This window comes from Gorilla gorilla, chromosome 21 (assembly GCF_029281585.2).
Source record: "Gorilla gorilla gorilla isolate KB3781 chromosome 21, NHGRI_mGorGor1-v2.1_pri, whole genome shotgun sequence".
NCBI classification, from domain to species: domain Eukaryota; kingdom Metazoa; phylum Chordata; class Mammalia; order Primates; family Hominidae; genus Gorilla; species Gorilla gorilla.
The window spans coordinates 35,498,644-35,524,835 of NC_073245.2; the positions used below are offsets into that span (position 1 = coordinate 35,498,644).

The 26,192-nt window shown below is 47.5% G+C and overlaps 1 protein-coding gene across 8 annotated transcripts in view; it reads right to left on the reverse strand.

Moving 5' to 3' along the window:
* Nucleotides 1-26,192, reverse strand: part of NINL (ninein like) — a 136,201-nt gene that overhangs the window by 49,415 nt on the left and 60,594 nt on the right. For 5 of the 8 annotated variants that reach the window (XM_019017262.4, XM_019017263.4, XM_019017261.4 and 2 more), the window contains exons 2-8: nucleotides 21,394-21,584; nucleotides 17,549-17,645; nucleotides 12,644-12,816; nucleotides 10,483-10,549; nucleotides 4,673-4,863; nucleotides 3,737-3,889; nucleotides 733-903 (exon numbers count right to left, since the gene is read on the reverse strand). In XM_019017262.4, the coding sequence (XP_018872807.4) occupies nucleotides 733-903; nucleotides 3,737-3,889; nucleotides 4,673-4,863; nucleotides 10,483-10,549; nucleotides 12,644-12,816; nucleotides 17,549-17,645; nucleotides 21,394-21,573 (1,032 nt within the window). In that variant the 5' untranslated portion in view covers nucleotides 21,574-21,584. Of the gene's footprint in view, nucleotides 1-732; nucleotides 904-3,736; nucleotides 3,890-4,672; nucleotides 4,864-9,478; nucleotides 9,586-10,482; nucleotides 10,550-12,643; nucleotides 12,817-17,548; nucleotides 17,646-21,393; nucleotides 21,585-26,192 lie in introns of those variants that run through there. The other 3 variants (XM_055372818.2, XM_055372816.2, XM_055372819.2) reach the window with 2 other exon arrangements.

Consider the following 26,192-nt stretch of genomic DNA (forward strand, 5'->3'; position numbering starts at 1 on the left):
TTTTTGTTCAGTTGAGTTCACTGCACCTCGTGAGGCTGTCTTCCATCATCCATGCTGGGCCCCTGCACACCTCTGCCCCTGCACAGTTGTTGCCAAATTGTGCCCAGGGCACAGCTCCTTCCAAATCTCCAGGACTGGCCTGCATCCCTCTGGGAAGCCTGAGCCTGTAAGGAGCTGTGTCCCATGCAAGGACCACATCTTCCCTCCCAGGCAGCCCCAGCAGAACACGGAGGGAAGGGTGCACCTCCTGACACCCGGCCCATGGTGGGAAGGGCCTGGGGTAAGTGGGCGCCATGGGGGAGAGCAGCTCAACCAGCCAGGCAGGGGCTCCGGGAGAGTCCGGGCTCACTCTGAGATCATCAGTAACTGCTGTGACAGTGGTGCCCAACAGAAATCGTCATCATCACAACAGGCAATTTCTTTCCATTCATCTAACCTCCTTGGCCCAACATTCAGGGGAAATGTCTAAGCCACTAAAGGCTACCTTCAAATGGACTTTTTCACACTACCTTTGTATTTTATTTCTCATCTTTTTAAATTATAATGTCCTATATTTTAGTAACAAAAATTAAAAGAGATAGGTTTCTACCTGGACTTCCTTGCATGGCATTCTCTGCACAGAGCACACACCCCTGCTGGGTCCCCTGGCTTGAGACGCTCCATCCATCCTCCTCTGCAGCAGACGGGCCCCCCAGGTCCCCTGTCCAGCTTAGGCATCACCCAGTTCCAAACCTGCAAGATCTCCCTGCCATTCTGAATCCCCTCCTGGGTCCACATGGCCAGGACCTGATCAGGAAAAGCGAAGCCAGAACCATCGTCAATGCTGGAGAAGAGGCGCAGGCTGGAGCACAGGGACACAAGGGATGAGGTTGTGGTGGTGTGGCAGCCGCTCTCCTCTGGGACCTGCATGTCAGGAAGACTTCCATAGCGCCCAGCGTCCAAAGCCTCACGCCTGTGTGCTGCTGATGTGCTCTCCACCCTCCCCAGCCTGTGCTCAGAGGGCCTCACAGGAACAGCTCATGAGACCATCCTCAGCTCTCAGAGGGGTCAGAGGTGCAGCCCCATCACATGACCTCTTCAAGGTCACATGGCTGTGCAGGTAAGAAAGCCAGGACATGCAACCAAGGCCCCCAACACCCAGGACTCTGAGGCCTTGCACCCACGTGGCCCAACCGGCCAGCCCCAGTCAGCACACTCATCATCACTTGGAGAGGGACGACAAAGGAGTTTTAACGTTCCACCCTTGAATTCACAAAGGTGGCAGCCTCGCCTCACAGAGGCAGGGGCCCATAGAGTCCATGCCAGCACCAGGAAAGTCTCAGCTGTGAAAAGAAACCCAAGGCAGGCTGGAAGGGCAGAAGTGCGCTGGCCCAGGCAGAGGCGCACACACCCCCAGACCCTCAGAATGCAGCATGAATGGCTCATGGCCACTCATGGGGTTCGAAAATAAAGGCAAGCCAGCTCAGGAGGCATCTCCCCAACCCACACTAAGCATGACCTGTGGGACCTCATGTTGATCATTCTGGCCTTATATGGCTGCCTGACCCCTTTCCTCAGTGCTGGCTTCTGAGTTTCTTCTTTGTCGTTCTCACTGATGTTAGCCTCACTGCAGCCTCCACCTCCTGGACTCAAGTGATCCTCCTGCTCAGCCTCCCAAGTAGCTGGGACCATAGGCATGTGCCACCGCACCTAGATAATTTTTAAATCTTTGAGATGGGGTCTCACAATGTTGTCTCATCTTCTCTCAAACTCCTGGGCTCAAGTGATCTGCTTGTCTTGGCCTCCCAGACTGCTGGGACTACAGGCATGAGCAACTGTGCCGGGTCCTCATTGATTTTTTTCACCAGGTTTCTAAATTATTTAGGTTTTTAAATTAAATTAAATTAATTTATTTATTTGAGCCGGAGTCTCACTCTGTCACCCACGCTGGAGTGCAGTGATGCGATCTCAGCTCACTGAAACTTCTGCCTCCTAGGTTCAAGTGATTCTCCTGCCTCAGCCTCCTGAGTAGCTGGGATTACACATGTGTACCACCACAAGTGGCTAATTTTTGTAGTTTTACTGGAGACAGGGTTTTACCATGTTAGCCAGGCTGGTCTCAAACTCCTGACCTCAAATGATCCACCCGCCTTGGCCTCCCAAAGTGCTGGTATTACAGACGTGAGCCACCATGCCCGGCCCTCATTGACTTTAGAGTCAGAAACCTAGATTCTCAGGTGTACCTACCCCCAGTACAGAACAGCACTACTGGTCCTACAACACCACTCACCAAATGCAGGACCAATTGCAGCAGCAAGGAAGTATCCAGCCCCTGAGCAGCCATGCCCTGGTCTCCTCAAACTGCAGAGAGACCCGGTATTTGTGCAAGAGATAGAGCATAGATTAAGGGATACTATCAGGACCAATCTTAGACAGACTCGATGGATCCTTTGGCAACTGATATGGCTTAGATCTGTGTTCCTGCTCAAATCTCATATTAAAATGTAATCCCCGATGTTGGAGGTGGGGTCTGGTGGGAGGTGACTGGATCTTGGAGGCAGATTTCTCACAAATGGTTTAGCACCATCCCTCTTAGTACTGACCTCATGATAGTGAGTGAATTCTCACGAGACCTGGTTGTTTAAAAGTGTGTCACACCTCCCCCCTCGCTTTCTTGCTCCTGCTCTGGCCATGTGACCTGCCTGCACCCCTTCACCTTCTGCCATGATTGTAAGCTTCCTGAGGCCTCCCCAGAAGCAGCCGAGCAGACACTGGTACCATGCTTCCTGCACAGCCTGCAGAATCATGAGTTAATTAAACCTCTTTTCTTTATAAATTGCCCAGTCTCAAGTATTCCTTTAGCAATGCGAGAACAGACTAACACAGAAACATTGCCCTCGCCATTCCACAATGGGGAGGACGGGAGGGAGTTTTCTTGCTGGGGCATATCACAGCACAGGCTGAGGAGCTGCCACATTCCTCACCTGAGCACTACCTTCTGTAGCCCTGGGAAGTGGGCACCTGAGCAGCATGTTCCTCACCTGAGCACTGCCTCCTGTAACCCCAGCAGGTGGGCACCTGAGCAGCACGTTCCTCACCTGAGCACTGCCTCCTGTAACCCCAGCAGGTGGGCACCTGAGCAGCCATGTTCCTCACCTGAGCACTGCCTCCTGTAACCCCAGGAGGTGGGCACCTGAGCAGCCATGTTCCTCACCTGAGCACTGCCTCCTGTAACCCCAGGAGGTGGGCACCTGAGCAGCACGTTCCTCACCTGAGCACTGCCTCCTGTAACCCCAGGAGGTGGGCACCTGAGCAGCACGTTCCTCACCTGAGCACTGCCTTCTGTAGCCCCAGGAGGTGGGCACCTGAGCAGCACGTTCCTCACCTTAGCACTGCCTTCTGTTGCATCGGGTGGGCACCTGAGCTGCCATGTTCCTCAGCTGAGCATTGCCTTCTGCAGTCCCAGGAGGTGTGCACCCGAACCACCCCCATCTTACACGTGAGCCTGAGGCTTGGAGAAGGTAACTCCCCTAGTGACACACAGCCAGGGAAGAGCAACACTGGACCCACCCCAAATCTATGTGGCTCCAGAATCTACGTCACATGGCCTCCCACATACATGCGTGTGTGCATGGCCTGTCCAGTTCTTGGACAGCTTGTTGTGTGGTGACACAGGCAGGGAGGGAGTCAGCAGTTTTAGTCACCAGAGGGTGACAGCAGTGGTTGCTGGGTTCAGGATTTAACTGTTGCATTTTACCTGGTAATGAGACCAAGCCTTGCTCGGTTTAACCCGAGTGGAAGACTCCAGAAGTAGCGCGGGCTCATGACTGAAGAGGCCAAGCTGGAATTCCTCAAGACTCACTTTGCCGTCTCCGTCTTGATCCAGTTTGTTAAACAGGTCTTCGAGTTCCTAAACAAAAGCCGTCATACCTCAGGCCCACCCACAAGAGCTCCACCCAACCGCCCTCACTAGGGCCTCCCTCCCTCCCTCCCTCTGGTTCCAAGTACCCAACAAGGGCCGTTTCCTAGTCTTATCCAGCCTTAAAACTGTGTAGACCTTGCAGGCTGTATTTTCCCAAGCCGACCCCTCCCTCTATCTTGTAAAACCCACAGGCCTTGGTTTCCATTTCACTGTGAGTGGGTGTCACTTGAACTTCCCAGTTCTACAAATGCTTATTCAGTGTCTGCTGGGGCTGGAGCCTGCGGGATGCTGAGCAAGGCCAGGCCCTGCAGTGTGAGGCCCAGCAAGGACACAGGGCTGAGAAGAACTCCAGCAAGGCAGACTGGCCTCCCACCCAGGAGGAGAAGGAACATGGCCACTGGAGAGTGAGGACAAGCTTGGGGGCCTTGTCTTGGAGGCCTTGTCTTGGCTGCGCACTGGAACCCGGCCACACAGAGAAGGGGGAAAGGCATCCAGGCAGAGGAAGGATGTCAGTGAAGGAAAGGGAAGTGCCTGCTACACCTGAGCATGGCAGGGAGTCGGTGAGACTGGGCAACTCCATCAGAGACGGGCTTTCAAAGGTGTCTGGAGTTTTTAGCCTTTGGCAGAAATGCCAAGAGCCACCAAAGGATTTTAGATTAGAAAGTGATGCACCTACATGAGTGGCTGAAGGGTAGAGGGGTTTCCAGACCCAACACTAAACCGTGACCATGGCCAGGAATACGTGGCTGGGTGGCCTGCTGTGCCCCTCACCTCTTTCTCGAGTCCCTGGAGCCCGACGCTCTGGCAGACCACAGCCAGCTCCTGCTCGCTCAGGTGTCCGCTGCTGCCCACCCCCAGCTCTTCCCACATGCCCCGGATCTGGCTCTCTGGGGTGTCAAAGGAGGGGCTGCAGGACTTCTGGGGGCTCCCAAAGTCCTCAGAATCCCAGGTCTGCAGCTGTCCTGAAGCAAGGGAGGAATCACAGTTAGACCCTGATACATACACAATGGAGCACGACTCAGCCTTAGAAAGAAGGACGTTCTGCCCTTTCCAACAGCGTGAATGAATGTGGAGGACATTACGCTAAGTGAAATTAGCAGACACAGAAAGACAAACACCACGAGATCTCACTCACATGTGGGATCTAAGGAAAGGGGAACTCACAGGAGCAGGGTGTAGAAGGGTGGTTACAGAGCTGGGTGGTGGGGGAGATGCTGGTTGGGGGGGGTCACTTTCAGTTACAAGATGAGTAAGTTCTGGAGCCCTAATGTACAGCACGGTGACTACAGTTAATAAGACCCGATTGCTTCCTTGAAGTTTGCTAAGAGAGTCTATCTCAAGTGTTCTCAGCACACACACATAACTAGGTGAGATGGATGTGTTAACTGGCTGGACTGTGGTCATCATTTCACAATGTACACATCTCAGATCATCACATTGTACACCTTAAATATATACAATTTTTATTTGTCAATCACACCTCAATAAGGCTGGGGAGAAAAACCAGCAACAGTTAAGTCCTGTGCTCCAGGCTGAAGCATTTTGGGGAAGCACAGCAATGCTGGTCAGTGACTCTGAAATCAGATGGATCGATGGATAGAGGGCTGGATGGATGGACAGATAGCGGGATGGATGGACAGACAGAGGGATGGATGGATGGACAAAGGGGAGCTGCAAAGCACCAAAGGTGGAATTAGGTGGTTGGTACATGGGTTTTCATGCCACAGTTGTTTGCACTTCACTCTGTTTACAAATTTTCAAAATAAATCTTGGGGGAAAATATCTGCCTGTAATGGGGAAAATTCTTTCTGAAGAGAACCTTCTATTGTCAGCCATGCAAGCACTTAAAAGAGGCAGAGGGGCTGGGCGCGGTGGCTCACACCTGTAATCCCAGCACTTTGGGAGACCAAGGCGGGTAGATCACGAGGTCAGGAGTTCAAGACCAGCCTGGCCAAATTGGTGAAACCCCATCTCTACTAAAAATACAAAAATTAGCTGGGTGTGATGGCAGCCGCCTGGAATCCCAGCTCCTCGGGAGGCTGAGGCAGAGAATTGCATGGATTCAAGAGGTGGACATTGCAGTGAGCCGAGGTCACATCACTGCACTCCAGCCTGGGCTACAGAAGAAGACTCTGTCTCAGAAAAAAAAGAGGGTGAGGGCTCTATTATTTGTATTTACAATAAAAAGACCAGTCTTTCAATAGCTTAATTTTTGAAAACTTTTCTAACTTACACAGAGCAAAGAGTAAAGTGAAGCCCACAGCACCTGCTGCTCAGACTGCACTATGACAGCAGCCTGCCACAGGCTTCTTCTCTACCCGCTTTTCTTACGGCTGAAGTGTTTAGAAGTACAGATGCTCCCCGACTTATGATGGAGCTACAGCCCAGCAACCCCACAATAAGCTGAAAATGTCAAGTCAAAGATGTGCTGAATATACCTAACCCACCAACATTGTAACTGGGCCTGGCCTACCTTACACATCTCAGAACACATTAACCAACAGTGGGGCAAAATCCTCTAACACAAAGCCTATTTTAGACTAATGTGTTCAATGTCTCATGTAATCTACTGAACACTGTACTGAAAGTGAAGATCACAACGGTCCCATGGACACTGAAGGACGGCTTCTACTGAATGCATATTGACCTCACACCATCGCAAAGTTGAAAAATCGTTGAGTCAAAACATCATGAGTCTGGATCCATCTGGGGTATCTGAAATCGCAAATCTCTTGTTACTTCTGCCCCACATATTTGATTCATATCTCTAGAAAAAATATATATATTCTTACATCACCGCAATGCCACTATCATACCTAACAAAATCAACAGGATTTTCCCAAGTGTCTCAAAAATATATTCTTACAGTTGATTTGTTTGAACCAGCATCCAAACTGTTCAGGATGCCCTTGGCTGTTATTCCTCTCACATCTTTCAGCCACAAACACCTCTCCCAAATCCCCATAGCCCATGCCTTTTTAAAGAAATCAGACCCACTGTTTTGTGGAATGTTCCACATCCAGATCTATCTGCTTGCTTCCCCAGGGTGTCATCTAATGAGCTCCTCCGTCCTTAACATTTCCTGAAAACCTGAGTTAGCATCAAAGTCTAGTTTGGCTGCAGCCTCAACATTTTTTTTTTTTTTTTTTTGCAGGTGGTGCTGTGTCCTCCGCACACCTCACTCAGGAGGCACTGGTGTCTTTAGGACTCATCAGCGGGCTCAGGTGGTGGATGGCCACTTTTCCTAACCTTTGTCTTCAGCCGCTTGTCTTCTTGATGTGTTTGAAGCTGTGGAAACAGCTTGAGAATGAGGACAGACACTGGGTGTCCAGCAGAAAGTGTCCATGGTGAGTTATATGTCCAGCCAGACATGTTCCTATGGTGAGCTATGTGTCCAGCCAGACATGTTCCTCTATGCCTCGTCCACACCGCCTAGCCCAGAGCAGGGACATGGCTGCTTCCACCCAACACAGACTTTAGTGTTGCAGTTCTGCTTCAGCAGTCTGGATCCTTCAGGTAGATGAGCCATGTGGGTGTGAATTACTGATAACCCTGCTGGTAACGGGAAAGCCACCATCCCCCAAAGGAAGCCAGACTGTGTGCTCACAAATGACACTGTGGGTTGGGTTGAGGAAAACAAGAGGAAAGGGATGGGTAAGAAAAGGCCACCTTCGAGGTCCCTTCCGGCCTAAGATGCCTGAAATCTCCAAAGAAAAATGTGAAAGCAATCCTGATACTGGGTTATTTCTTAGGCTGGCAGAAGAGGTCGGGCAAGTCCTCTGAGCTTGACACGCGTGTGTGCGCACTACCGTCTGTCAGCTCTGATCCTGTACAAAGGTTTCTGTAAACTGCTGGAAGGAACCCCAACCTGGTCTCCAGGCAGAGAACACTGATATTGCTGGGTGAAAAACAGCCTCCTCCTGCGAGCCCTTCCCTTCGCTGCTCTAGATCTAGACATTAAGTTCAAGGATGTAAGACACGGCAGCTTGGCTGACTTTTCTCAGCACACAGCAATCTGCCTGCTTTGTCCAGCACCACAGCTGGAAGCTCAGGTCAGTTTCCCTGACATTTACTGAGATAAAAGTTGAACAAAAAATGGCCCTGGCATTCAAGGATCATGGTCCAAGGGGTGCTGTTTACTTTGGCAGAAATCCCAGGGCAATGCCCTCTATCCAAGCTATGTTTCTGCACAGTCAGCCCATGTGACTGCCTGTGTGGGGAGGCCTCATTAGGGCATCCACTGACTCACACAGAAAAGCCTGGAAAGACAGTAAAACTGCTCACAGGACTAAGGAACACAGACCAGTGCTACTCCCTGCCCTGCATGGTCAGCGGCCTGCATGGTCAGCGGCCTGCCTGGCCTGCAGCCCAGCCCAGGGCAAAGGGAATGGCGGGGCACCCTGTCTGAAGTTGGGGGTTCCCGGGGTACAGGGCACTGACTGGGAGCCACTGACCCTGCCCACGCCTCACCAGTGGGATCCAGTACAGCCTGATGACTTCCTGGGATGGCTTCATGCCTCCTACAAGGGGACACACGCAATGCTGCCACCCTGGTCCTTCTACAACAGGGGGAGCTGGGGGCCGCTGGCAGCCTGAAGAGGGCTCTCGGCATTCAGCCGGGCTCCAGCCTCTCCTCCCCAGTCACCTGCATCCCTGCACCCTGAAACACTAGCTCCTTTCATCACTGCCTCCTCAAAGGCCATGGCAGCCTCCTGCACTCCCTACACCTGCACCTTACATGCCTGGCTGCTAAGGATCCCGCAGTTTGCTCCCTACATGTCCATCAATGCCTCCGGCTTTCCTCTTTCCTGAAGCACATGACACCCCCCTGTTCTAACTTCGCCCCTCTTTGCCTTCCCTCTTCCTTTCAGCCTGCCCATGTGAGGCAGTTTGGAAATGTGGCTTCAAATTTCTTTGACACTCTTCCCTTCAGGTCTGTGTCCCTTCTCCTTGAATCTGGTAGCCTTGTGACAGCTCTGATCAATAGAATGTGGTGGAAGGGATGCTTTGTGACTTTGAGGCTGGCCTGAACTCAGTGAGGAAATCCCAGCCCTGTTTTTGGGACCACATGTCCTTAGTGCCCTAAGCCACCAGGTGAGACAGTTGACTATCTTGAGCCGCCATGCTGTAAGGAAGCCCAGCCATGCTGAAGCCTGCTGCAACCCCTCCGAGACTGTCCTCAGCTGAGCTCCTCCAGCCCAGACGCATCAGTGACGCTTCATATGATTTCAGACCCAGCCTTCAAGTGTCCCAACAGAGGCCCCAGATGCAATGCAGTCCATCCTAAGTCTCTCACCTTCTCCAATCCTTCCTTGAGCACTGCAGCCCTGCTCCTTGGAGAAGCTCTGCAGCAGCGGTGTGAAAGCTTGTGCTGTGATTGTAAGGGCCTGGTGTGAACCTCAGCTCTTGTTCCCAAGCTCGGCAAGACCTCACTCCTGAGCCCCAAGCTGCTCTGAGAGGAGGGATGCTCAGATTATGCCAAGCCTGCTGCAAGGGTTAGCCAGGCTGCCAGCTTCACACCTGGGTAGTTCCTCAGAGCTCAGCCTCTGGCCACCACACTGATCCTCTCACACCCACCTTTCTGTGGGGCCCCTTTCTTCACTCTTGCAGGCATCATGTAAGTCAGCAGTAACTTCCACAGAGTCTTCTGTTTTCACATTGTTTGCATAGGTGTTGGTCTTTTCTATCCAAAATACTCTAGGATTCATAATTAATATTTTTGTTTGCTTTTTAATGTCAAGGAAGTATTATAGGCAAACACAAGATAATTAAAATTAAAAAGAAGTCCTCCCCTCCCAGAGCCTTTGTTCCTCTCCCCAGGGGGATCCACTGGGAAGTTTTTTTGCCTAGCTTTCTGTCCCCATGACATATGTAATGCATGTCCCTCCAGAAATGTGGTGAGGGAGCTGAAGTCTCAATCATGCTCCTGCATGTAGCTTATCTTCCCAAAATGCCAGATCTTGCAGACGGCACCACGGCAGCATGGATGGTCAGCCTCCCCTTGCACGCTGCACAGCGCTGTGAGGCTGCACACTGTGATTTGCTTATGTGTACCAGCTGCTGGCCTTCTGGCTGCTATGTAAGGCTCTGAGCTCCAGGACCAGGTATTACGCTCCATTTGTGAGACAGATGAAACCCTGGTGGGTGCTGAGACTGCCCCTGCACAGCAAGGGAGAGGCTGTATCTAGCCCAGCGTGCCAGGAAGGAGGTGCAGGGGCAGTCTGAGGTGACAGGGCCAAGCAAGGCCCTCCTGCCTGAAACCACAGGGCCACACCTGCCAGCTGGGGTCACATCAGTACTTGCAGACCATAAAGTGTGACGAACCACGATGCTCCCTCGGCCATGGGCCTCTGCCCCGGGGTCTGACCTTGGGAGGATGAGGACCGAGTGACGGCCTCACTGCTGTGATGATGACATTCTGACCACTCCTGCAGAAGGAAGAATCCAGCGGGACACAACCCACCCCATGCATTTCCCAGGAAATTAAACTTGTGGTTGCACACTACCCAATGACCCGGCTCTTCAGCTTTCAAAGCTCTGGGCAAAGGCAGAGAGCACTGAATGCGAGGCTGAGGCTTTACCTTGTGCTTCAAATAATTCATTCTGAGCTTCTTTAGTGCTCTCGGCCTCTTCATCTGACTTGAGACTCTGTAGAAAGATGCAGAGAGAAAGCTGTGAGTTCCAGGGGGTGCTGCTGGGGACGGAGCACCGGGAACAAATAGAGCAGGATGTTTGGGGAAGTGGGGGATGGCTGAGTATGGAGTCAATCCCTCAGAGGAAAAGCCCACCCCCACCTTGGGGCTGCCGTGCATGCCAGCTAGCAGACCCAGGTGAGACCCGCCTAGCAGCAGCAAGGGGCTGGGCCGGGGAGACAGGGGACATGCCTTGTTCTGCACGCTCGGGGCTCCTCAATATAAACCCAGTCATCAACAGTTGACACTGAAAATACAATCAAACACTCGTGTCATAGCAGCACAGAAGCTGTCCCCCTCTGCATGGTGATGGCTTCAGACCCAGCACTTGAAAGAAGCCAGCCCTGCAGCCACAGCCAATCATTCAGTCTCAGGACACGCTCGCCATACAAGGCTTGCAACACGCCTCTCTGCACCTTTCCCTCATCAACCATATCAGTTCAGCAAACAGTCGCAAGGTGAGAGCAGGTTTCTGTATCCCTCCAAGGGCTCCGGGATAGCACAGCACCTGGTAACCACCTCACACCCCAGCAGCCTTTGCAAATCTGTACCCAAGACAAGAGCCCGGGCCATCAAGAAACAGGCGACTTAAGTAAAAACCTCGTGCTGCAGTGACTGCGTCAGCCAACTGGAATCAAAGTCTGCTTTTGTCCAGGTGTTGTGTGTCCCCACAACTGACTGTGGAACGGATGCCTGGTGACCAAGACTCTGTATGCTTCAAAGCTGGCACTGGCTCTGATCGGGGAGAATCTGTGAGTTGGTGATAAATACGCAACCCCATTTTTTTAATGAGTTCAACTCCACTGACAACCCTAAAGGCGGCTTTCCCCGTGTTCAGGTTTTGAGAATCAAAGATGATTTAAGAAGCAGAATGGCACCAATGAAGATCCACCACAAGGAGAAGATTCACTATCTCTCCATCCCTGAGGTACAAATTTTTAAAAAAGAACAAAAAAGGAATGTTCTGGATTTACTGGCATCGCCTAGATGTCACATGCCCCTGAGAAAAAAGACTCTAAGATTTAAATATATTTTGGTTGTTTTCCCTCTTTGCCTCCACAAATGTTAAAAACAAATGGTAAACAAGTCCACCTGGGGGCCCGACCTGTCTAAGAAGGATGTGCTCCTGATCGAGACACACCTGGCAGAAGCTGAGAGCACAGAGAGCAGGAACCAGGAACCTTTTGGAATCCTTGAAAATGGTTCGACCCAATCCATGATTAACTTACAAGCTGTGGACCTGCCCCATGGACATATTTCTTAACGTGAAGCCCCACGAGACTCTGGCAGCCATCTCCTGGGCCCATCCCCCTCTCCTTGGGTGATCCCTGCATCCCAGGCACCTGCAGCAAATGACCCAGGGAGCCTGGGGGACAGGGAAGCAACTTCCAAGGCCCCAGGACGCATTGGCTCATACAGGCCAGTTGTAAGTGCTGGGCCTCAGTATAACTAAGTGTTCAAGATAAGTAGGGCTGGGAGTTGACACACTCACACTCCTAACCTCGAGGCTGTTTCAAAAAGGCATCTTCCCTTTTCTACTCTTAGCACATTGACGCTTCACTCCCATGAAGCCATAAACATTGCCTCCTAGAGTTGGTGGTGGTATCGGGAAAGAGAGATATTGTATACAAAGGATTCATGATAGTGAGTTCTCATGAGATCTGGTTGTTTAAAAGTGTGTAGCACCTCCCCCTGCTCTCTATTCCTCCTTCTCCAGTCATGTAAGACATGCCTGCTTCCCCTTTGCCTTCCGCCATGATTGTGAGTTTCCTGAGGCATCCCCAGCCATGCCTCCTGCACAGTCTGAGGAAATTCTCTATTGCACTAATTCAGGAGAGAACCCTGTGTCCAGGACTGTCCTGAAGACAACCAGACCCAATTTAAATGAAATGGCACTCCCCAAAGTGACCAAGCTTCTGGCGACTCAGGGTGCCTGAGAGGGTGGCTGCCCTCCCCATATCTTGTGATTATGTGCTACAAAAAGGGATGAAGGGAAGCATTTGTTATTCCCAACACTGGGCAGCTGGGGTGGGAGAGGGGCCTGACCCACCTCCACGCTCTCCAGAGATGCTGAGTGCCAGAGGTGACTTTTCAGGCTGGCCTGGGTTTGCTGCTCGGGCACGCGTCTGGCTTCTGTGGCAGCGTCACATAGCTCAGGCCGGCTCCGACGGCCATACCACTTAGAACCATTCACACACTTTGGAGGGATGGCACTGGAGGCAGCTGGAAAGAAAACAGGAAATTTGGTGGGGGTCCTTTATAGCAGTTCTGGGCCCATGCAGGCCAGCAGGTACCCTCTGAGAAAGTGCACACTCAGCACCGAGTATGCCCCTCAAACACGTACTGCTCTGCACACAGAAGCATCTGGAAAGACACGAGAAACAGTGAACAATGGCAATTCTATGACCTTGGGTGGGAGACTGAGAAAGCAATGGTGGGGAGAGGAGGACTTTCCCCTAAACTCTGTATGCTATTTACACTTTTTCAAGCATATTTTGCTTTTATGTAACGAAAAACTAATACGAAACCTAGCTATCTATGCAAAGGAGCAATAAAACCTCCAATAATCCAAGAACATATAGCCGATGATCACCTGACTCTCAGTATCCTGAGTGAACATGCTAAATGTCAAGTGACATTCCAGGCAGCTGACAATAACACAGGGTGACCAGAATATCTCTCACCCCACTGGGACAGAGTCATCATGAGCCTTATTAACAATCATCCCAAGACAGCAGGCACCATCAAGGACTGGCCTAGCACACTCTCACCAGAAGGGTCTGAGCATATGGGAAGTTAATATAGTTTGACTTTGTGTCCCCACCCAAATCTCATGTCAAATTGTAATCCTCAGTGTTGGAGGAGGGGCCTGGTGGGAGGTGATTGGATCATGCAGGTGGATTTCCCAATTGCTGTTCTCATCATACTGAGTTCTCATGAGATCTGGTTGTTTAAAAGTGTGTAGCACCTCCCTCTGCTCTCTCTTTCTCCTTCTCCAGTCATGTAAGACATGCCTGCTTCCCCTTTGCCTTCCGCCATGATTCTGAGTTTCCTGAGGCATCTCCAGCCATGCCTCCTGTACAGTCTGAGGAACTGTGAGTCAATTAAAACTCTTCTTTAAAAATAAATTACCCAGTCTCAGGTAGTTCCTTATAGCAATGTGAAAACAGACTAATACAGAAAATTGGCACCAGGAGTGGAGCACTGCTACAAAGATACATGAAAATGCGGAAGCAGCTTTGGAATTGGATAACAGGCAGAAGTTGGGACAGTTTGGAGGGCTCAGAAGAAGATAGAAAGATGTGGGAAAGTTTGTAACCTTCTAGAGACTTGTTAAACTGATGTGACCAAAATGCTAATAGTGATATGGACAATGAAGTCCAGACTGCAGTGGTCTCAAATGGAGATAAGGAGCATATTGGGAACTGAAAAAAGGTCACACCTGCTACACTTTAGCAAAGAGCCTGGTGGCATTTTGCCTCTACCCTAGAGATCTGTGCAACTTTGAACTTGAGAGAAATGATTTGGAGTATCTGATGGAAGAAATTTTTAAGCAGCAAGGCATTCAAGATGTGCCCTGGCTGCTTCTAACAGCATAAGCTTATATTCATGAGCAAAGAGATGATCTGAAACTAAAACATATTTAAAAGGGAAGCAAAGTGTGAAAGTTTGGAAAATTTGCAGCCTGGCCATGAGGTAGAGAAGAAAAATCCATTTTCAGGGGAGGAAGGAACTCAACTCAACTGCAGAAATTTGTAATAGTAAAGAGGAGCTGGATGTTAATATCTAAGACAATGGAGGAAATGCGTGGAAGGCATTTCAGAGAGCTTCATGGCAGCCCCTCCCATCACCAGCTCACAGGCCAAGGAGGAAAGAATGGCTTCATGGGCTGGAGATAGAGCACTGCTGCCCTGTGCAACCTTGGGACACTGCTCCCTACGTCCCAGCTGCTCCAGCTCCAGCCATGGCTAAAAGGGGCCAAAAATATCTCAGGCTGCTGTTCCAGAGGGTGCAAGCCATAAGCCTTGGTGGCTACCATGTTGTGTTGAGCCTGCAGGTAGACGGAGGGCAAGAGTTGAGGCTTGGGAGCTTCCACTTAGATTTCAGAGGCTATATGAAGACATCTGATGTCCAGGCAGAAGTCTGCTGCAGGGACGGAGCCCTCATGGAGAACCTCTATTAGGGCTGTGTAGAGGGGAAATATGGGGTTGGGGCCCACCCAGAGTCCCCACTGGGCACTGCCTAGTGGAGCTGTGAGAAAAGGGTCACTGTCCTCCAGACCCTAGAATGGTAGATCCACTGATAGCTTGCACTATGCACCTGGAAAAACCACAGGCACTCAACATCAGCCCATGAAAGCAACCACAGGGCCTGTATCCTGCAGAGACACAGGATGGGAGCCCACCCCTTGCATTGGTGTGGCCTGGATGTAAGACATGGAGTCAAAGGAGATTATTTTAGAGCTTTAATATTTAATGACTGCCCTGCTGGGTTTCAGACTCGCATGGGGCCTGTAGCCCCTTTGTTTTGGCCAATTTCTCCCTTTTGGAACAGGAACATTTACCCAATGCCTGTATCCCCATTGTATCTTGGAAGTACCTATCTAGTTTTTTATTCTACAGGCTCATAGGCGGAAGGGACTTGCCTTGTCTCAGATGAGACTTTGGACTTGGGTTTTTGAGTTAATGCTGGAATGAGTTAAGACTCTGGGAGACTTGTTAGAAGGCATGATTGTGTTTTGAAATGTGAGAAGGACATGCATGAGATTTTGGGGGGGGGGTGTGCAGGGTGAAATGATATGGTTTGGCTGTGTGTCCCCACCCAAATCTCATGTTGAATTTAATTCCCAATGTTGGAGGAAGGGCCTGGAGGGAGGTGATTGAATCATGGAGGCAGAACTTCCCCCTTGCTGTTTTTGTGACAGTGAGTGAGTTCTCATGAGATCTGGTTTTTTTTTTATTGTTGTTTGTTTGTTTTTGTTTTGTTTTTTTGAGATAGAGTCTCTCTCTGTCACCCAGGCTGGAATGCAGTGGTGCAATCTCGGCTCACTGCAAAGCTCCACCTCCCAGGTTCACACCATTCTCCTGCCTCGGCCTCCCAAGTGGCTGGGACAACAGGCAACTGCCACCATGCCCGGCTAATTTTTTTGTATTTTTTTTTAGTAGAGATGGGGTTTCACCATGTTACCAGGATGGTCTCGATCTCCTGACCTCGTGATCTGCCCGCCTCGGCCTCCCAAAGTGCTGGGATTACAGGCGTAAGCCACCACACCCAGCCCAAGATCTGGTTGTTTAAAAGTGTGTAGCACCTCCCGCTTCACTCTATTCCTCCTGCTCTGCCATGTGAAGACGTGCCTGCTTCCCCTTTGCCTTCCACCATGATTGTTCCTGAGGCCTCCCCAGCCATGGTTTCTGTACAGCCTGCAGAACTGTGAGTCAATTAAACCTCTTTTCTTCATGAATTACCCAGTCTCAGGTAGTTTCTTATAGCAATATGAGAACAAACTAATACAGAAGTGTTGATAAGGAATAGGACCATTTAGTTGAGGAACACTTTAAAATTCTAATTGGAATAGAAAGAAAAACAAAAAGAAAGAAAAAATAGAATTGAAACAGGTGAGAAAAAGTACAAGTTCCGAACAGTTTGTTGTTTCTTTGGAAGCACTGACAACATGTCCCACAGGTTGAGACAGTTTTAAGCTTAGATGCGCCCACCATGCACCAAGGAGAAGGACCTTCTGTGTTCTCCAGCACAGATGGGAAAATACAACATCAGAGGACCAGGCTGTCACCTCCTCGAGGTGCTTTGATATCTTTGATCACCCTCCAAGCTCCTGTGCCTTAGGGAGAGTAGGGAGCCCTTTCACATCTTAAAGAAGGAAAGTGTGAATTGGAGCAACTTACACCTCACCCAGGTCATGCATATGGCTAGTGGGGGGCTGACTCTGAACCCAAGGCTTCTCCTCCCATCCCAGGGCTCCTTACCAGCACCTCTGCAACCAGCAAGAGGAAGTGGGAAGGGGCAACCACCAGCACACAGCAGAAGGAGCGGGGTCTGGCAACAGTGCACACGCAAGGGCCCAGGACTTCAAGCTGGAGAACCGGGACGCAAATCCTGGCCATCGCTTACTAACTGTGGAATGGTGAATGAATCTCTTCTCACCTGGGGCCTCAGTTTCCTCGTCTGAATAATGGGTATGGTAAGTAATACCACGGGATTTCTATGAGGGTTAAATGGACTCTTTGTAAACGTACACAAAGCTCAATGCCATATGCTCACACAGAAAACCTCTGTGTGAGCCTGGTCCCTTCCGCTTTCCCATCCTCTGCCCCAAACCCTGTGACAGCCTTGTCTACTGCCACACACCCCTCCTGACCAGGACATCCTGCTGTGAGACACGAGGGAAGTGCTCCCTATGTGACACACTAAATAATACCACAAACACAACACCCCTGCAAAAGGGAAAGAGCCACCCCCATTTCACACCCTCCTGACACGGGGCCATCTGCAACCAAGAAGCAGGCCACCACTACCTCACCACTCCAGGCCTGGGCAGCCCTCCCCCCTCTGACCTTGCCCACAGCCTGTTACCATCCCAGCACCTTGAGGCTGAAACCAAGGCCAGGTGGCTTTCTCCAAGGATGCCACTTCCACTTAGGGACATAGCCTGTGTCCCAGCAGCCCTGTCCCTGTAACAGGATTCCAATCAGTCACATTAGCACAGTGCAGTGTCATCATCCACGGCGGGCACAGTGCACGCTATATGACACCATTTCACAAATAAACCAAGGAAGAAAAAACATCAAGTGTTTTTTCCAAGTCCATATACCTTGGGGGTGACAGAAAGTAAGGTAGAATTCAGTTTTCAGAACTGCTGGATTCCTTCATTAGAATATTACACTCCAAAAGTTAACAAACAAATAATGAAAAGAAAATACAGAGGAAATCCTCTTACCTGATTCCAAAGAACTACTGTCTTCATCTGAGGGGCGAACACCAGCATTTGAAGACAACACAGCCACAAAACCTTCCTTAAATTCCTCAAAGTTAACCTGGGTGAATTGAAGGTGAGAGAGGACAATGTCGCTTTCAACAGATCACACATTTCAAAAGCGACTCTTTTGGATTTTCTCTCAGATAGAAATATATTATTACTGCCTTTTAGAATGAGAACATTCATGTTTTCAAATACTTACTTAAGATTTTTAAAAACAGAAGAGCATGATAAGGAAAGTAGAAGTGGACCATAATCCTACCACCAAATAAACACTATCAACAATTTTGTAAATCAAACAACATAATTAGGAAAGAGGGATCTGATGACCATGAAACGTTACACATAAGGTGAACGTCCATGGCATCCCCAACGCCGCCAGCACTGCAGAAGGCGTCTCCGCCACGACCCTTCCCCCTACATCTCCTGAACCCTACCCTGACTTTTATGGTGACAGCTTCCTCGCTTTTCTAGACCTCATTTGCATGCATGCCTAAAGCTTGGTTTCATTTGGCTTCTCTGTGTCCTCAGAAGCTTTGCTATAGTACCCACCTGAGGAGGGGATTGCTGGGCCATAGAATGTGCCCTATTGGCACATTCCCTTGGTGAACTGAACCTTTTATTATAACAAAATGCTCACACTCTTTAATACAGTAAAGCTTTTCACCTTAAGGTCCATTTTCTCTTTTAACAAGAAACTACCCCAGCTTTCTTTTGGAAAGTATTTACAGGATATTATCTTTTTATTGAATTTTTCATTCCAATTTTTAATATCCTTATGTTTTAGCTATGTCTCTTATGAACAGTAACAGTTGGATTTTGTCCAATCTGACAAACTTTATCCTTTAACTTAAATATGTAATCTAATTACATTTAATGTGATTACTGATTTACTGGATTTAAACTGACTATTTCGCTTTCTGCTTTCAATTTGACTTGCTTGTTTTTTCTCTCCCCTCCCCCACCCTGCCTTTGGATTTACTATTTAAGGATTTCACTTTTCTCTTATGAATTTAGACGTTATGGCCAGCCATGGTTGCTCATGCCTGTAATCCCAGCACTTTGGGAGGCCGAGGCAGGTGGATCACTTGAGGTCAGGAGTTCAAGACCAGCCTGGCCAATATGGTGAAACCCCATCTCTGCTAAAAATACAAAAATTAGCTGGGCATGCTGGCGTGTGCCTGTAATCCCACTACTCGGGAGGCTGAGGCAGAAGAATCACTTGAACCCAGGAGGCGAAGGTTGCAGTGAGCCGAGATAGCGCCATTGCACTCCAGCCTAGGCAACAGAGCCAGAGACTGTCTCAAAAAAAAAAAAGGAAGTTATATAGTCTATTTCCACTTTTGTACTGATTACTCTAAAATTACAACATCCATTCTTAGTTTACCAAAGTTGAGTATTAATAATACTTTTACTGTCTTCTATGACAATACAAAGCCAGTGAAATATATTAGCTCCAGTTACCACACTCCTGACTTCAATGCCTTTGTTATCATGTATTTTATATGTTTTAAACCCTCACAAAATACTATTTTTGGTTTTGTATAATGTTCATTTTAGAATTATCCCATAGTTATTCTGTTTTTCATTTCTTCTTGCAATTCTGACTTTCCATCTGGAATAATTTTCCAACTATTTAAAATACATCTTTAGAACTTTGTTTTTCTTGAATATGCCAGTGCTAAATATTTTGTCTAACATGTTTTTATTTTACATTAATTCTTTTTTTACAAAGAAATAATTTATAACTTATAAATTATCCTTTTAGAATAGTGGAAATGACTCTGCTGTCCATTTAAACAGAATGGATAAACAAATTGATACAGGCATAGTCATACAATGAAATACCTGACAACGAAAAAGAACAAACCACTAATAGACACAGTAACATGAATGTATCTCAGAGACATACTACGGAGTAAAGAAGTCAGAGAATGGCCGGGTGCGGTGGCTCATGCCTGTAATCCCAGCACTTCGGGAGGCAGAGGCAGGGTGATTGCTTGAGCTCAGGAGTTGGAAACCAGCCTGGGCAACATGGTGAAAAAAAATACAGTAATTAGCCGGGCATGGCGGCACGTGCCTGTAGACCCAGCTACCTGGGGGGCTGAGGCAGGAGGATTGCTTGAGCCCAGGAGGTCGAGGCTACAGTGAGCCAAGATCATGCCTGGGTGACGAAGTGAGACCCCGTCTCAAAAAAAAAAAAAAAAAAAAAAAGGCCAGAGAGTATGTACTGTGTATTAAAATGCAGAATTTATATAAAATTCAGAAACAGGAAAAAAAAAATCTCTGATGTTGGTATCCAGACAGTGGTTGACCTTTGGTAGTAGAGGAACCAAAAAGAGACATATATATATATGGGACCATCTGTCTGTATTGCTTAAATAACCAGAGCATTGATTTTTCATAAATGTGCCTTTTGCTCATCTATGTCCCAAACATACTTGCAGGTGATATCAAGAGAGGCTAGATCATTATCTATCAATAACACATTTGCCTTCTTAAGCGCATTGAAAAATGCAGGAATAGAAACCAAAGTCAGAGAAAGGGCATGAGTTTGCCCGAGGAGAGTTCCTTATGAGGGAGGCACAGTGCCCTGCTGACAGGGCAGGTGGGGCTTCTTTGAGGAACTAACAAGAGGTCGGATTCAACCAGACTCTCTACTAGGCCAGCAGTGAGTAGTTCTTTTCTTCATTTGTTTTGGCCCAAGGGCCATTTCAGGAAAATTTACTGGCTGGATTTCTTTTCCCCAATTCAAAATAAAAATACTGGCTGGGTGCAGTGGCTCATACTTGTAATCATAGCACTTTGGGAGGCCAAGGCAGGTGGATCGCTAGAGCTCAGGCATTCGAGACCAGCCTGGGTAACATGGCAAAACCCCATCTCTACAAAAAAAATACAAAAATTAGCCCGGTGTGGTGGTGCAGGCCTGTAGTCCCAGCTACTTGGGGGACTGAGGCGGGAGGATCGCTTGAGTCTGGGAGGTGAAGGTTGCAGTGAGCCGAGACGGCTCCACTACACTCCAGCCTGGATGACAAAGTGAGACTGTCTCAAAAAAACAAACGAAAAGAAAATACTGAGTCTTGTGGAAAAAATATTATTCCTTCAAAGTTAAGACGACCAACAAGATAAGGCACTGCTGTTAGCAGTAACATCCAGGCATGTTTAAGAAGTAGGAACGGGGAGGTGCTTTTTAGTGTTTTGATCATGAAAGCAGGTTGCAGTCTAGGACCAAGATCCCCATTCTAGATAATCTTGACCTTCTGATAGAAAAGAACCCTCCAATTTCACGTTTTCTATCTGGCCTAGATGAAATTATGGGATACTTTTGGACATGGGTATCCTTCGTTCTTTCAACAGTAGCTTGCAATTGTTTTGTCCAACTCCTAGATGGACTTCAAACTGTGAAATTGTGTAAGACAATCTGCCTTCAAGGGACTGTGACGCTCTCTCTGATTACCAGTGTGAGCTGCTCACAGGTCCAACCCATGTGGTCTTTGTGAATCACACACCACTGGCCTATACCAAACTCCTTCCCCATTCTGCCCCTGTGACAAACCACTAAAATATCTCTCTGGAAAAACAAAACCAAACCTCTGGAAGTTACCACATTAAAAACAAGTAATCTTAAGAAACCACTTTCTACAATGTAGAATTTCCATAGAGGGAAAAACTAGGACACTGTTCCATTTGCTAATAACTTTCCTTTGACACTTGAATCCTTATTCAGCTGATATTTCTCAAATGCCCATAAGAGCCAACTATAGACCCCTGTGCTTTCCTTTATGACAATGAAGTCCAACACTCACCTTGGCGAAATGGTCGTTTCCGAGAAGCGTCTGCAGGAGGACGGGCAGCTGCTGCTCCAGGTGAAGCTTAAGGCAGAGCTGGGTCAGCTCCTGGCGGTCCAGAAAGCCAGTCCCCGTGGTGTCGCAGCTGCTGTAGACTTCCCTGAGCTGTGAGACATAGTGGTTCTCTTCTTCATCCATCCCATAGCAGGCTGGCAGTGTGCAAGGGAAGAAGAAAACATCAGGACACTTTCCCACCTCCCCTCCCATTCCCACACTGCCGGTGAGCACCGAGCTACATGGTCCAAGCAGACGCAGGAGCTGGCATGTGGGGAAGGCACCAGGGACCCTTGCAGGGCCAAGCACACAGTGGGAGGACTCAGGTCCACCCTTGCAGGAGAGGCCAGAGCAGGTTAACAGGGAGTGAGGATAAATAGTCCTTCAGTCGTCAGTCACAAGAACCAGAATTTCTTTGTTGTATGAAAAATATCCATTAGGCCAGGTATGGGTGACTCACGCTTGTAATCCCAACACTTTGGGAGACAAAGGCGGGAGGACTGCTTGAACCCAGGAGTTCAAGGCTGCAGGGGCCTTGACAGTGCCACTGTTCTTCAGCCCGGGCAGCAGAGTGAAACCCTATCTCAAAAAGGAAAGTATTCTAGAATAATTAGAAAATAGAGATATGTAGTATAAAGAAAACTAAAACCATCAAAAATTCCACTACCATATAAAAACACTACTATTAATATTTTGACCAGCATACAATCTGATTTTTTTTTTTTTTTGGGAGACAGGGTCTTGCTCTATTGCCCAGGCTGGAGTGCAGTGGCGTAATCTCAGCTCACTACAACCTCTGCCTCCTGGGTTCAAGTGATTCTCCTGCCACAGCCTCACAAGTAGCTGGGACTACAGGTGCACGCCACCACTCCCAGCTAATTTTTCTATTTTTACTAGAGACGAGGTTTCACCATGTTGGACAGGCTGGTCTTGAACTCTTGACCTCAAGTGATCACCTGTCTTGGCCTCTCAAAGTGCTGGGATTACAGGTGTGAACCACTGCACGCAGCCCAGATTAATTTTTCTGTACACACGTACAAATGTAGTTTTTTTCCTTACAAGGTTTTCTGGGTTTTTTTTCAAATAATAGGTAGTAAAAATTTTACTGAATTGTACTAAATAAAAGTGCTTACAATAAGGAAAAAAAGGAAACTCCAATAAAAATACACAGAAGATGTTAATAAATCACAAAAGATATATATATATAATTAATAACCATCTAAAAATGCTCAAATTAAAACCAAGATATGCTATTTGTAACTGTCAAATTATCAAGACTAAAAATCCTGGATGCCTCTTGTAAGCAGGGGATCTCGTCCACTGCTGGAGGAAGGAATTGGCAAACATTTCTGGGGGGTACTTTGTCTGTATATCAAGAATACTTAAAATATTAACTGGCCTAGTATCTACTTACATGAAATTCCTTATATTTAAGAAAATAGTTACAGACAAAGATATGAGTTCATCAGAATATTATTTATATAAGGACAGGAAAGAAAATAACCTAAAATATCCAACAGAAGAATAGTTTGTCAAATTATTGTGTATTTATATGACAGAATATTAAATAGTCTTGAAATTCACATTTATTTATTTTTGACTGTTTAGAGACAGGTTCTCACTCTGTCACCCAGACTGGAGTGCAGTGGCACAATCATAGCTCACTGTAACCTTGAACTCTCGGGCTCAAGAGATCCTCTTGCCTCAGCCTCTCAAGTAGCTGGGACTATGGATGCATACCACCGTGCCCAGCTAATTTATTTAAAATTTTTTTACCAAGATAGGAGTCTCACTATGTTACCCAGGCTGGTCTCAAACTTCTGGACTCAAGTGATCTCCTGCTGCGGCCTCCCAAAGTGCTGGGATTACAAGGTGTTAAGCCACCGCACCCAGCCAAAATCACATTTCTGAAAAATATTTAATAGCATGGGCAGTGTAGAAGAATAAAAACTTTATAATAATAGTAATAACTAATCTACTTACTGGTCACTTTACATATAATAATTCATTTATGCCTTATAACAATTCTACCAGGAAGCTTCTGCAACTTTCTGGAGGAAAATATATTTAAAAAAAGGGAAAAAAAGAAACAAATACATCAAAATGGTAAGAAATGCTTTCATGGTATTACACATTTATATTTCCTATTTTATATATTTTTATATCTCTCAAAAATTTTAGAACAAGTAGAACACTTTTGTAACTAGAAAATGTTACTAAAACACAAAAAACATTAAAGCCCTAAAGATATTCAGATAAACCACATAAAACCACCAATATTAGGCCATCATTCTGACCCACAAAAATGGCAATTTCGTATGGTTCAGCCTATAAGGTAGGCACAAAAACTAAGGAACAATTCTAAAAAAGAGAAAATATAAGGAAACAACAACATGAAAAGTCAATCAAGCTCATTCATAATCAAGTAATTCGTAAACATGAAACAATGAAGCAACATCTCTTTCCAGCAAGGCACAGCACAGTAAATGCCAGTTCTATACAGATGTCGCTTTAATGTGGCGGGAGGCATTTACTTGCCATCATCCACACAGGGTAGGGAAGTCGGAGTCAGAAAAAGAATGTATGAGGAGTTGAAAATCTGTTCAGATCAACTCCCCAATGGAAAATGTGCATGCTCCTCATCTTACTCAGGAAAACAATATAATCAGTGATATAAAAATTAATGTTAGCCAGGTATGGTGGTGTGAGCCTGCAGTCTCAGCTTCTCAGGAGGCTGAGGCAGGAGGATAGCTTGAGCCCAGGATTCAAGGCTACAGTGAGCCATGATCACACCACTGCACTCTAGCCTGGGTGACAGAACAAGATCTTGTCTCTTTAAAAAAAAAAATTAAGTAGAATCTTCATGGTGACATTAAACTGATTGTAGAAGGTGAACACATCTGAACTTTTAATTAAACACCTGTTGATAAGCTGTTAAAAACAGCCAATATCTACACTGAGAATGAACAAACCGGTTCATAGTCTCAGATGTGCAGGTGAAAATGATAATCTGCTCAGCATCTGCAAGGGCCTGCCCTATTTGCTAATCAAATTACTCAACCCTTCTCAGACAGGAGTAGACAGCGGTTCAGACAGGCCGAAGATGAGTGAACTGTGAACATCTGCCTCCTCTTTCAGACTGTTTTGAGATGGTAACAATGAAAATGGACAGAAAACCATAAACAATAAATCGGAAAGCAAACTAAGCCTGGGCAACACGGTGAGACCCCATCTCTACAAAAAATAGAACTAGCTGGGCGTGGTGGTGCATGCCTGTAGTCCCAGCTACTTGGGAGGCTTAGGTAGGAGGATCACCTAGAGGCCAGGAAGTCAAGGCTGCAGTGAGCTGTGATAGCGCCACTGCACTCCAGCCTCAGCAACAGAGCCAGACCTCGTCTCAAAATAAATAAATAAATAAATAAATAAATACAAATGAAAAAGAAAGACAAGTGGTAAAATTCAGAATGTGAAAGGCAAGGAATGGGGACAGAGGGCAGAGTGGCTGGTGGAAGGACCCCAGGCGAAGGTGAGCAGGATGCCTCCAGGGCTCACCCAGCCCACCAGGGCCCAATTTCCAGCCCTTTCCCGTGTCTCCAAGAATCATGAAAAAATCTGTTTTGAAAATTCCTCCACTTTTTTTCTCTTTTATGTTTAGTTGTAACCAATTCAACCATTTAAAGCATATAAAATAAAGAAAATAAAATAAGCCTGTCCCTTTACCCTCCCTGCTTCCCAGAAAATCACTGCTTGGAACACAGGCTTTGAGATCATTTCTAAGTCTCTAGAACAGATGGGCGGTGAGGCACACACACGTACATAACACATAGACACACATGTATTTTCACATAAGTATAATAAGTATAACACTGAACACATTATTTTCCAACTTGTTTTTAAACTTGCACTGAGAGATTGTTCCCTGCCTCCCTCATTTTAAAAAATACAACGCGCTCTTGTGTGCAGGGCTGTAACATCATGTATCTAAGTATTCTCAGAGAGAGACGTTGGGCAAATCCAGGGTTTTCTCTTACATCACCTCCTGCTTGTATGGGCATGTGTAATCTGAGGGGCAGGGGAGTATCAGGGGAAATTCAGCCAGATATTGGGCAAAATTCACCCCTGATATTTCACATAGGTTCTTTTCTATTTTCCCTAAGCATCGGCTGGTTTGAGAAATAAAGGGACAGAGTACAAAAGAGAGAAATTTTAAAGCTGGGTGTCTGGGGAGGCATCACATGTCGGTAGGTTCCGTGATGCCCCCCAAGCTGCAAAACCAGCAAGTTTTTATTAGTGATTTTCAAAAGGGGAGGGAGTGAGCGAATAGGTGTGGGTCACAGAGATCACGTGCTTCACAAGGTAATAGAATATCACAAGGCAAATGGAGGCAGGGCAAGATCACAGGACCGGGATGAAATTAAAATTGCTAATGAAGTTTCAGGCACACATTGTCATTGATAACATCTTATCAGGAGACAGGGTTTGAGAGCAGACAACCGGTCTGACGAAAATTTTATTAGGTGGGCATTTCCTCGTCCTAATAAGCCTGGGAGCGCTACGGGAGACTGGAACTTATTTCATCCCTACAGCTCAGCCACAAAAGACGGCTGCACTCAAGGGGGCCATTTTAGAGGCCCACCCTCAGGGACGCATTCTCTTTCTCAGGGATGTTCCTTGCTGAGAAAAAGAATTCAGCGATATTTCTCCCATTTGCTTTTGAAAGAAGAGAAATATGGCTCTGTTCTGCCCAGCTCACAGGTGGTCAG